This window comes from Aptenodytes forsteri, unplaced genomic scaffold (genome assembly GCF_000699145.1).
Source record: "Aptenodytes forsteri isolate BGI_AS27 unplaced genomic scaffold, ASM69914v1 Scaffold243, whole genome shotgun sequence".
Lineage (NCBI taxonomy): Eukaryota > Metazoa > Chordata > Aves > Sphenisciformes > Spheniscidae > Aptenodytes > Aptenodytes forsteri.
In genome coordinates, this window is record NW_008795314.1 from 778,347 (window position 1) to 790,164 (window position 11,818).

The 11,818-nt window shown below is 57.9% G+C and overlaps 2 protein-coding genes across 2 annotated transcripts in view; both read right to left on the reverse strand.

The window, feature by feature from the left end:
• TRIM65 (tripartite motif containing 65) overlaps nt 1–3,996 on the reverse strand; it is a 4,562-nt gene extending 566 nt beyond the window's left edge. The window contains exons 1-6 of the mRNA XM_009279408.1: nt 3,550–3,996; nt 2,953–3,048; nt 2,645–2,878; nt 1,983–2,154; nt 1,569–1,649; nt 20–201 (exon numbers count right to left, since the gene is read on the reverse strand). Coding sequence (XP_009277683.1) covers nt 20–201; nt 1,569–1,649; nt 1,983–2,154; nt 2,645–2,878; nt 2,953–3,048; nt 3,550–3,996 — 1,212 coding nt within the window. The remainder of the gene's footprint in view (nt 1–19; nt 202–1,568; nt 1,650–1,982; nt 2,155–2,644; nt 2,879–2,952; nt 3,049–3,549) is intronic.
• A 3,191-nt stretch (nt 3,997–7,187) lies between these two features.
• Nucleotides 7,188–11,733, reverse strand: MRPL38 (mitochondrial ribosomal protein L38). Its single transcript, XM_009279410.2, has 8 exons — nt 11,559–11,733; nt 10,836–10,964; nt 10,545–10,753; nt 10,089–10,161; nt 9,476–9,521; nt 8,935–9,093; nt 8,400–8,536; nt 7,188–7,854 (listed from the first exon to the last, which is right to left on the reverse strand). The coding sequence occupies exons 1-8, from the start codon at nt 11,701–11,703 to the stop codon at nt 7,718–7,720; spliced, it is 1,035 nt and encodes a 344-aa protein (XP_009277685.1). The 5' UTR covers nt 11,704–11,733; the 3' UTR covers nt 7,188–7,717.
• Between the last annotated feature and the right edge of the window lie 85 nt (nt 11,734–11,818).

The following is an 11,818-nucleotide window of genomic DNA, read 5'->3' on the forward strand; positions in this document are numbered from 1 at the left end:
GGTGGCTGGATATCTTCACCCCCCAGTAGTGGTGGCCATGGCTGTAGCCCTGCGTGCACAGCACCTGCCAGGGCTCGAAGCGGGGTCCCTGCTCCTGCTGCCCATAGACGGCGCTGGGGCTGTGCTTGGCTTTCCGGTTATCTTTTGACAGCTCCAGGTACTTGTTGGCTGTCTCGGGATCGAAGGTCAGGTTGCGGTGATCTGGGAAGAGCAACAGCATGGATGGGGCTGAAATGCTTCATCAGACCTTTATGCCCTTGGCGTGAGCCCCCCCAATGGTGATGTGGTTTAAACTGCGTAGGGCTGGCTCCCAAAATAGAAGGGAACAAGTTGTAGCATGTTTGGAGGGGAAGGCGAGCAGGGTGAGATGCGATACCTGCCCACCTGCCTGCTAGAAGGAACGGAAACAGCCCAGAAATAGCTGGCGAGGCACCGAGACATGATGCTTTGTGCAGTTCTTGCACAGCCCAGCTCACAGCCAGCAAGCAGCGGTGGCTCTGTGGTCATTTTGGAAAAGATGTGCTTGGTTTTAAAAGCAAAAAATATGAGCGTGGGTGGGGAGAGCGGAAGAAAACCAGGCTTTAAGTGAGCAAATATGGTATTGCGGGGAGTTACTCTCCTCTGCAATGGGCTGCGATAACTCCTCCTGCCGCAGGCACTTGCCGGCCACCAGCACCTCACCTTCCTCCCACAACAACCCGGCCCGGCCAGCTATGCTGGGCTCGTGTCTGCCGCCCATAAATAACAGTTTTTTTCCTATTAATAACCCTGAGAACGTTTTGTGGGGCCTGATGGAAGGAATCCTTACAGGTCCCATAGGCATCGATTGCCTCCCTGGCAAGAATGACATGACCAACATGCCCTAAACATTATCCAACCCTCTTCCCAACAGGGAAGAGATGGGAAAAGAAGCATTGAGGAAATCCCTAAGGAATTGGAGTGGGATGGGCCCAGGGAGGGAAGGGGACATGAAGGACTGAGTCTGGGAGCGCTGGGGCCGTATCCCTGGATAGAGAGCAATGACTGTAGGCAGGGGTCTGCAGGCAGGGGTCTGGACTGGTGCTGTGCCGTGCAGAGCAGCTGGGGCAGCCCACGACACATCCCTGTGGGTGCTCGCTTGCCAGCTGCTGGTGTTGCCTGCCTGCCTGCCTGTGGGAACGCGCTGTGTCTAAATATGGGTCATCGGGAACAGGCACGTCGCTCCTGCTTGGGCGAGACGCCCGAGGCGGGTGAGAAGGAGAGGATGGAGACGGGGCAAGGTCTGGGGCAGCGACCGACCCAATGCCAGGCACTGGCAGCCCCAGTTTCCATGGGAAAGCATTCCCTGGTGCCGCTAATCCCCCTAACGAGCCCTTTCCCAGCCGCGCAGTGTCCCCCAGTCCATCCACCCTGGCCCTGCAACACCCTTCTCTGCATTTAGGGAGAGGGATTTGTAGAGCCAGGGAAGGAGCCCCCGTCACCACAGCCACGCCACCCTCTTCCCAGGGAAGAGCTCGGCTTGGTGAAATCTCTGCCTGCTGGGGACCCCAGTGGGGTGCTGTCCCTCCAGACCCCCATGTGCTCCTCACCCTTCAGAAGCTTAGCTCGGAGCTGGCACTCGGGGAGAGAGGCCACCACCGTCACCGCCAGTCTCTGGGGATGCACCGGGTCTGTGGAGGATGAGGACAGGCATTTTGAGTGATGCCACCCAAACACTTGTTCCTTCCTGGCTTCAATGGGAGGAGGAGGAGGAAGTCCATCGTATCCAAGCCTGGGAGCGGGCACGTGCCACCATGGCTCGGCATTGCCAGCAAGGAGGGGGCACAGGGAAGCCACCCAGCTCATCTCACCCCATTGATACCCATCTGATGAACAGTAGATGCATGTCCCCATCCCAACCCCCTGTGCCCAGCAGCTATGTCCCCAGCACGGTGACACGGGCCAGGCTGTGGTTCAGGATGACTTGGAGCCCTTCGGGGTGGCCGTGCGAGCAGAAGGGTTACCTTGGCCAACGGGGTCGGGGGCTTTGGGGACCACAGAGCCGGGCAGGTCCTCCAGCAGGAGCCTGGAGATGTTGGTGAGGATCTCAGTGATGGGCTTGACCGCGCCGGCCACATCATACTCCATGGGAAACCACGCCTCCGCACTCTCCAGAGATGGGAGCAGGGGGAACTCCTGTGGACAAATGCACAGACACCCATGCACCGGCCTGGGGAGGACTGGCAGCTCCGAATCCCATCTGCACATGCCGTGTCTCCCCAGTGGGTGACAGAGGCGTCCCCAAAACGTTTGCCGTTATCTGCGGCTGGCGCGTGGGATCAGGGGACAGTTGCAGAGGGAGCGTGAGGCTGTGGGGAGCAGAGGGGCTGTGGCACAGGACTTTGTGTTTTGCTGGCAGTGGAAGAGCCTTGCTGAGCAGTTTGGGGGTGGAGATGCTGCCCATGGCCCTGCGGGCAGCACCATCTGCTCTGATCCAGCATCGCCCCCCCAGCTTTTCAGGGACCTCCCCGAAAGCAGCTCTTCCCTGCAGCCCCATCACATCCCTGAGCCGGGCTGAGGATGCGTCCCGCCTGGGGAAGGGGTTGACCATGTCTCTGCCCTCACCAAAAGGGCACGGGGCTGGCAGCGCTCGGGCATGGGGAGGGACACGGCGCCGGGATGGTACCTGGAGGAAGGTCCTGTGGTCGGGGCAGGCCAGCAGGCGCTGAGCCCTCTCCCTGTGCTGGTCAAGGACATCCAGGCGGTCCTTCAGTAGGTTCCAGTCCTCCCCCACGTGCCCCAGCGCCGCTGCCTGCTCTTGCTCAATCCTGGCCACTGTCTGCCACTGGCTATCCTCCAGGGCTTTCCTCAGGAGGGCAAATTTGCTCAGAATCACCGATTTGAGCCCCTCGGTGGAGTCCTGGGTGGGGAAGAGCCATGAAAGCCAGCATGCACCCACCCGCACACCCGGCACGGAGGTGGCCGTGCTGCTACCTTGATGCTGTGCATTTGCTCGTCCAGCTCCTGCATCGCCCGCTTGATCCTCTCCGATTCCTCCTGGGCTTTTTCCAGGGACTCTTTCAAAAGGGCCTGTGAAGGGAGGCACCAACACTCTGCAGTGCAGCATGCTGCCGCCCGCCCGGCCCCAGGGAGCCCTCTCAGGGCATCAGGACAAGGCTCGCAGGGAAGGAGAAGGCTTGGGAAGGGGAGAGTCTGCGACCAGGGTCACTGAGAAGTGAAACCCTGTGCTGTCTTTCACCCATTTTTAGCTGTTTCCTCTAGATCAGGGGGTCACTAACTCGTGTGGCACTGTTCATCCGGTGCTGCTGGATTTACCCAGCTCTCTGCTGCTCCTGACAGCCCCGGTTTCTTGGGGAGCAGACAGGCGCTGGTGGCATCTCACTGGCCAGAGCCCGTGCCAGCCCCCTGTTCAGCTGAGGCTGGCCATAGCTTGGCACACAGAGACATGTCACATCCCCTCAGCAGGGCACGGGACAGTGGAGGTGGATGTTGTGCCGTGCCCGAGCTGCCGCGGCTCCCCCTGCCCCCCTCCCCGCCTGCCACCCTGGTCGTGCCACCCATCATCCCCACCTGCTTTTTAGAGCGCTTCTCCTCGAAGAGCACCCGCTGGTGCCGCTGGCACTGCTGGACGGTGCAGACACAGCAGATGCATCGCTGCTCGTCCTCGCAGTACAGCTCCAGCGGGCGCCCGTGCTGCAGGCACAGCTCGCCGTGGGCCACCTCACACCTCTCTGTGCCCAAGCCCCGCGCCTCGCCATCTCTCGCCAGCTCCACCACGCTGCCCAGGGTGACATTCTTCTCCAGCTCCGGGCACTGCTCGAAGTCCCTGCGGCACTCGGGGCACGTGTAGCCCTTCTTGGCCCCAGCGGGCACCCGCTCTTGCTTGTGCCAGTGGTTGTTGATGCAGCGCTTGCAGAAATTGTGCCCGCAGGGCAAGGTCACGGGTACCCTGAACAGCTCCAGGCAGATGGAGCACACCAGCTTCTCCTCCAGCTTCTGCAAGACGGGTGATGCCATCCTGTCTGCGCTGGGATCGGGGCGATGGGGGAAAGAAGCCGGGGAAATAGAAACTCAGCTGTGCAGAGGAGGAAAAGATGGTGACGCTGAGCCCAGAGGCGGGTCAGGGCTCCGAGCCAGCCGTGCTCTTAAAGAGACACCCAGTAGGTGCCCCCTCGGCTCTGCCACGCGCTGTGGAGACGATGGGGAGGGTCGGAGCTGCTCCCCCTGGGGACAGGGAGAGCTGTGAAGCACAGCAGGAGGCCCCGGAGAGGATGAAACGCTGCAGCAACAGCACAGGGAAACACATACAAGAGGCCGACAAGGTTCAGAGCTATGTGTATTTCCATGAACGCGTTTGCACGGGTATACATGCAATGTATAATTTGATTTCACTCCTTTTTTGCCCTTTGAGGGAATTTCCCGGCATCCTCACCTCTGCCAGGGCAGGGTCCCCGAGCAGAGCATGGCAGTCCTCCCTGGCAGAGGGACCTCAGTACAGCACTCCTGGCATCTGCCAGCCTGGGAACCAGCGGAGAGGGGCACCCACCGCTGCTGCAGCCACATGTCACCTCCCTCGGCAGTGACAAGGGCTGTGACACATGCCAGCAGCCGGCCAGGGCCATGTTCCGCCCTTGCATCTTTCCATTTTAAACTACAGCTCCTGCTGTTTGCACATGCCCCTGTGCACACCCCCCACTCCTTCTCCTACTAAGTTCCTTGCAACACCCGTGCACATCACTACTCCAAAACGTGAGAAAGAGGTCATCTGGGCAACCAGTCCCTGCTCAGGTGGCAGGTGGAGCCTTCTGCCCGGAGGCGATCGCGGCGCCCGGGCACTGCGTACCTTCACCTTGTCTTCATACAGTTCAGTTTCAGGAGAAAAAGCTCCCAACCTTCCAGTCCAAACCTTATTTCCTTACCCTCGCGGATGGGCTATCACTCGCGCCCACACTCCCCGGCAGCTGAAGGCTGGCAGATGGCCTCGGTTTGCAACTGTTCTGCAGCCTCCCCACATGCGCGGCTTTGCTTTCACCCACGCAGGCGAGGGTGAGCGGGGAGGTCGTCTGTGCTGCAGCTGGGGCGCTCACCAGCCGGCTGCTGGGGGGGGCCATTGTGCCCGCAGGGCAAGGTCACGGGTACCCTGAACAGCTCCAGGCAGATGGAGCACACCAGCTTCTCCTCCAGCTTCTGCAAGACGGGTGATGCCATCCTGTCTGCGCTGGGATCGGGGCGATGGGGGAAAGAAGCCGGGGAAATAGAAACTCAGCTGTGCAGAGGAGGAAAAGATGGTGACGCTGAGCCCAGAGGCGGGTCAGGGCTCCGAGCCAGCCGTGCTCTTAAAGAGACACCCAGTAGGTGCCCCCTCGGCTCTGCCACGCGCTGTGGAGACGATGGGGAGGGTCGGAGCTGCTCCCCCTGGGGACAGGGAGAGCTGCGAAGCACAGCAGGAGGCCCCGGAGAGGATGAAACGCTGCAGCAACAGCACAGGGAGACACATGCAAGAGGCTGACAAGGTTCAGAGCTATGTGTATTTCCATGAACGCGTTTGCACGGGTATACATGCAATGTATAATTTGATTTCACTCCTTTTTTGCCCTTTGAGGGAATTTCCCGGCATCCTCACCTCTGCCAGGGCAGGGTCCCCGAGCAGAGCATGGCAGTCCTCCCTGGCAGAGGGACCTCAGTACAGCACTCCTGGCATCTGCCAGCCTGGGAACCAGCGGAGAGGGGCACCCACCGCTGCTGCAGCCACATGTCACCTCCCTCGGCAGTGACAAGGGCTGTGACACATGCCAGCAGCCGGCCAGGGCCATGTTCCGCCCTTGCATCTTTCCATTTTAAACTACAGCTCCTGCTGTTTGCACATGCCCCTGTGCACACCCCCCACTCCTTCTCCTACTAAGTTCCTTGCAACACCCGTGCACATCACTACTCCAAAACGTGAGAAAGAGGTCATCTGGGCAACCAGTCCCTGCTCAGGTGGCAGGTGGAGCCTTCTGCCCGGAGGCGATCGCGGCGCCCGGGCACTGCGTACCTTCACCTTGTCTTCATACAGTTCAGTTTCAGGAGAAAAAGCTCCCAACCTTCCAGTCCAAACCTTATTTCCTTACCCTCGCGGATGGGCTATCACTCGCGCCCACACTCCCCGGCAGCTGAAGGCTGGCAGATGGCCTCGGTTTGCAACTGTTCTGCAGCCTCCCCACATGCGCGGCTTTGCTTTCACCCACGCAGGCGAGGGTGAGCGGGGAGGTCGTCTGTGCTGCAGCTGGGGCGCTCACCAGCCGGCTGCTGGGGGGGGTCAGAGCAGTTTCTGTATCACAGGCAGGCTCGGAGCCACCCCCCAGCCCGCCCCTGGACACAGGAGGTGACTTGGGATCTACCACAACTCCCTGCACGTCCCAGCGTAGCTTCAGCCCCCCAAACATTTCTTGGGGCTGAATCTGCAAATTGACACAACCCATGCACCTGCCTGGAACCGCAGGACACCTGCACTCCCACGGTGGTCACCTCATGAGCTAATTCACCCCGGCTTAAACCAGACCCCAGAACCCTTTGGGGAGGGAGGAGAGTTCAGGGAGTTCAGGCACGGCTGGTAACGGCCCTGAGCAACAGCGGAGGGGGGGGGCATTTCAGCACAATCTCAGTTGTTTGCTGGGGGCTTTTATTTCCTGAGGAAGGGGGGGAACGTCAGGAAAAGTTACTGAGAAGCAGAGCTGGGAACAAGCAGCTGCAACAGCAAGAGCATGTTGGTATTTGGGGGTTTAAACACGTGAATGGGGGATGCACAAACAGCCCTGCAGAGCACAGCAGAAAGCAGAGTCTCTCCACAGCTTGGGTACAGGACCGGCAGGGGCAGAGTGCCAGGCCACCACCACGCGTCTGCCCCAACCCCAGCAGCTCTGCAGATCTGCTTTTGCTCCACCCATCCACAGCGGGTACGTGCTGTCTGGGGAGCGAGGGGAAGGAAACTGAGGTCCACGTGCTCGAGTAGCTGTTGGGAGAAGCCAGCTCCACAAACGTTGACCCTGTGCAGGACTACCACCTGCGTACCTGCACTCTTCCCGTCCTACAACGCCTAAGAGGGGAAAGAGACCTCAGCCAGGGGAAGGGCTGCCCTTCTCCCCTGCGCCCTGTTGAGCTCCCCAGCTCTGCACCAGCTGGATGGGATACCAAGCTCTTCCTAATAAAGACAAAGCAGCGCTGCCAGCATCGCTCAGAGTGTGTTTAATCAGACCCATCTCTTTAAGAGGACTGCACAAATGAAAGCTGACACAGTCCTGAATCGCAGCGCTGTACGGGGAGGAAATCCAGGCTGCCTGGCCCTGTTTGTTCCATGAACAGGCAAAATGAGAACTGTGATCCTTGCAGAGAAGCAAGGCAAGGCATCCCTGCGGGACTCCACCCTGCCGCCCTCACTGATCAGCTCTGCTAGAGAATCAGTAGCAAGATTTCAGCCTGGCCGTGGATTTGCTTTCATCTACGAACGTCCTCTTTAAGTAGCCTTTTGACCACACACAGCTGCCAGCACTGCGAACGCCTGTTGCCCTCAGCTGCACACTTCCCAGCACTGCCAGCACAGGGGAACTGGGAGCCGAGGGGCTGAGACTTCGTCGTTTCCCTCCAGAGGCGCAGACGGCTCCCAGCTGCACCGCTGCGTGAACGCAGGGAAGCCGGCAGCCCCATCTGCCCGGCCAGCATCCCAGCGTACACCAGAGCGCCTCGAGAGGAGGCTGGGCCCCTAGTAAATGCCGTAGGTGGGCTCCTCGGTGTCTCGGTACCTGTCCAGGTACCTCAGAGGCTGGTGGCGCGGGAACTTTAACTGTGGAGGATGGTAAACGGGCGGTCGCACGAATTCAAACACAGGCTCTCTCATATCTGTAAAGCGGCGATGCAGAACGTTAGCAAGACGGCTCAGATCCAAACCCCAGGCCAGACCCTTCACCAGCAAGGGCCCCCACGCGCACAGGGGACCAGGGCTGGTCAAGCACGCCCTGGTGAAGGCTCTCGGTGTTACTTTAAAACGCTCATACAAAACAGCCTTTTACAGGTTGTTTCCTCAGACTGCTGCTAGTTTGGTGGAGGATGGCTCGGCAAGTATCCAGTCTGTGCTGTAACAGATCCTAGACAAGTGCCAGGACCAAGCAAGAGCCTACAGCCACAGCTCGCTTCGCTGACCCCGTGTTACCAGCCCACAAACAGCCCGCCTCCAGCATCCCTGCACGCTGTATTTCTTACTGAGAAGCTGATGGAAAACCCAAGTAACGGAGCTGTCCCCGGCAAGTATCAGTCTGTGCTGTAACAGATCCTAGACAAGTGCCAGGACCAAGCAAGAGCCTACAGCCACAGCTCGCTTCGCTGACCCCGTGTTACCAGCCCACAAACAGCCCGCCTCCAGCATCCCTGCACGCTGTATTTCTTACTGAGAAGCTGATGGAAAACCCAAGTAACGGAGCTGTCCCACTGACACTGGAAAAACGCCAGCCCCGCCGGGGTCATTGCATCCTCGTGCTTTCTGTAGAAGTCAAACGTGCTAAAGGTTCGCATCTTGAGGCTGTGGCTGGAAACAAGACACAAGCACAAGAGCTGAGGTGAACCTCTTTTCCTGCAGCACCCTGGTAGGCAACTACTTCTCCACATCACCCGAGTCTATAAAACAGAGGTGGAAAAGGAAGTCACCAAAAGAAAATCTCCCAGCTTCTCCAGCTCTGTGCACATCTCTGCCCCAGGCAGGGCAAACCACTTTCTTAACAGCCTGGTTTAAAGTAACAGGACTTTGCAGCGCTTGCAGGGCTGGGATTGAGGCTTCAGGTGACACAAAAACTCAAAGCAGGCCCGAACAACCCCGCGGGTTAAAAAGGAACCGCTATCCTACAGCGGTAACAAGCACGTCGTCATAACAAGCAGTAACAGCCTAGCTAAGCGAGTGTGAAACTGCCCAGTGAAAGCCTGAATTACCATGGCATCGGCCGAACGTCCTCACTGAAATCTACGGGGCGGTCTTGCTTGAAGAGGAGGAAGATGAAGCGATGGTAGCCAGTTCCCATGGCAGGGAAGGGGGGCAAGTAATGGCAGATCTCCTCACCCGACTTGATGTCATTCCCCGGGATGTTCGTCCTGAACACAAAGAAGTTTACTTCACTGTATATCCGTTCATTTCCCTCCACTGGGACCAGCAGATTCACCCAGGATTGCAAGTCACACCGTGCTACGTTTTGACATGACTTATGCCTTGCTTGACAAGTGAACAGATAGTAGAGGCTGCTTTCACTGGAAGAAAAATCACACCCAGTGACGTGAATGCCAACCAGCAGCAACACCTGGAACTGCTGCATCCTTAGCAGGACCCAGAACACAGGGGTAAAGAAGCTAATGGCAGGAGCACCAGAGAAAGCCGCAGAACTGCCTTAGCGAACGCTTATTCCCGACCTCTGTTGGAGGAGTTTCTGCCCGCTTTCCCCGAGCTAAGCAGCACGCGGCTCTGATGCGCGGTACTCACACCAGCCAGTGGAGGTACTCCGAGTCGGCGTCTCTCAAATGTCCATCTGCAAACGCACACAGCAGAGAAAGGCGACTTAGTGACAACCTGGTGTTTGCGTTAACCCCAAAGCGAGAACACCCAGACCCCCTCTGAACAGAGGGGACGGCTCAAGACCTCCCAGAAATCCTTTCCTAGCAGAAAAGCAACTCATTCTTATAGGGCTGAGCGTAAAATGAGGAGCAAAGAACTCTGCAGATGTAATTCCAAGATTAAAAGGACTTCTTGGTCAGCTGCTTCACTTCACTGTGCCTTGGTTTCTCAGGGTGAACAGCATCAGCTAACCTACAGGCAGACTGCCAAGGGAGAGGAGTTTGGGGGTAAACAAAAGAAGGGAGGGAGTCAGGGAATCGTTTCCTCCGCACTGTGACACAGGTCCTGTTACGTCACTGTCCCGTCTCTCAACTGCTAGAGGTTTGGGGAGGCTACGATCCTTCCTGCATATGTAATATGTCCCTACTTAGCAAATATCACATCACCTCTGGCTGTGCAGCCAAAAGAAACAGGAGCTAACCAAAAGCAGAGTGAAACAACCCAGTTTAAACATGTTTTTTTTAAAGAACTCGCTACTCACCTGGATTTGTGAGCAACAAAGTCCAGAGGGAGCCTTTATCTGCTTCGTATGACACTGCAGGGGGACTGGAAGCCTAAACCAGCAACATAAAGAGAATGTAATTCACTCAAACGACAGGTTCCATTAAGACCAGATCACGATTTCCAAGGCAAAGAACATGAACTCGTCACAGGCACGGCCAGGATGCAACACAGACTGGGCACAGCCACGCCACTGAGTAATCCAGCTCCACCTGGAGAGCCCCCAGAGCGCTAATAAACATCAGCCTGCCGGCAGACAACGATCCTGTTGCAAAGCTCTGTCCTCATCGTGTCCAAGCAACATATTTCCTTCATCGCAGAGGAAATACCCTTGTAAAAGAAATCCCCCAGAACGAACAATGCCCTTTAGAAGCATCTGACAAAACCACACAGGCTTCCCATGGGGTCGAGGTTGTTCCCAGCTCCCCTCACGCACCTCTGACGGAGTCACCACGTTCCCATAGTAGACCGGCACGAGGTGCTCATCTTCTTGGCTGTACTCCACCCTCAAGGTAACCCAGGGGGTGAACGTGGCCCCCTTGAACAAGTCACGAAATATCCCGCAGTGCTCTGCCACGCGTTGCTTGTGGAACGGGCCGCTGGTCTTCTCCCACTCAGCTCTGACTTCGTCGAGGGGGATCAGAGCTGCAAGGAGAGAGAAACGCTGCAGGAGGCAGCTGAGGACCCAGAGCGGCCGGGGCAGGGAGGGAGGTGGCGGGGCACAGACCAGTCCGGAGCCGCGCTGCTCTTTCCATCTCGGCATTCTGGCGGTTCTCCCTCAGGATCTTTTTTCTTTCCTTGATTTCCTTTGCCCGCAGCAGCTTATCACGCGGTAGGCTGATGTCGGTCTTTGGCTCTTCAGAGAGGGGTGGAAAAAATCACGTACGTGAAAAATGTGAATACCCAAAACACCCAAACACAAAAACCCTACAAAAGCGTAAAGAGCGCGTGAAAGAGATGCGAACCTCAAGACATCAGAGACTCGATTTTACCACCTCTGCCTTCCCTCTGCACCTCCACGCTTCTGCTCCCGCCTCCTCCCCCAGCTCATCGCACCCCAGACCCCCAGGTTTGTTGGCTGGGGAGCAGGTCTGGTCTCTGCGGCCGCTCAGCAGAGCGGCCAAACTGTATTATTTGCTGCGGGTCTAAAGCTCTGGTTCCTGGTCTGCTTTCTTGATACTATTGGGGTTCCAAGGAATCACTTCTTTACGCTGCTCCACGTCTTTTGGCACGTCCTGGCCAGCCTCCCTCCTTCCAAAAACTACCATCCCTTTCCCCTGAAGACATGTGTGCTCTGCAAACTTCTACATCGGAGAAGGGCCAACTTCGTGCCAAAGCACCTCATCGGCTCTTTACAGGGCGGGTTTTGGGGCAAACCCGTGGCCCCAACAACAGCTTCCTTGACCAACAGCAGCAAAACCCCGCGCAACGCAGCTCCTTCTGCGAGTACCTGGCTGGGGGCTGGTGTGCTGCCGGTACGTCTTCCACCAGCGGGGCTTCCTGCTCTCCTTTTCCGCCAGCCTGAAGTAGCGAGTGAAACTGCGGTATTTTTCCAGCACTTCCAAGTTGCTGACGTCAATATCCTCGTTGGGCATCGGACCCAGCGGGGCTGCCCGCTTGCAGAGCGCAGCTGGAAGAGGAGAGAGTTCCGCTTTTATACAGAGAGCGAGAAACGAGGCCGACAGAGCCCGGGAAGAGCGGGAGCGCCGT

Excerpts from the sequence above, each read along its gene's own strand:
- MRPL38 (XM_009279410.2), bottom strand. The coding sequence starts at position 11,703 with ATGCCCAACGAGGATATTGACGTCAGCAACTTGGAAGTGCTGGAAAAA. Across the intron at positions 9,522-10,088 it reads TTTGTTGCTCACAAATCCAG|ATGGACATTTGAGAGACGCC; the intron begins GTGAGTAGCGAG and ends GTGCGTTTGCAG. Across the intron at positions 9,094-9,475 it reads GAGTACCTCCACTGGCTGGT|GACGAACATCCCGGGGAATG; the intron begins GTGAGTACCGCG and ends CTTTGTGTTCAG.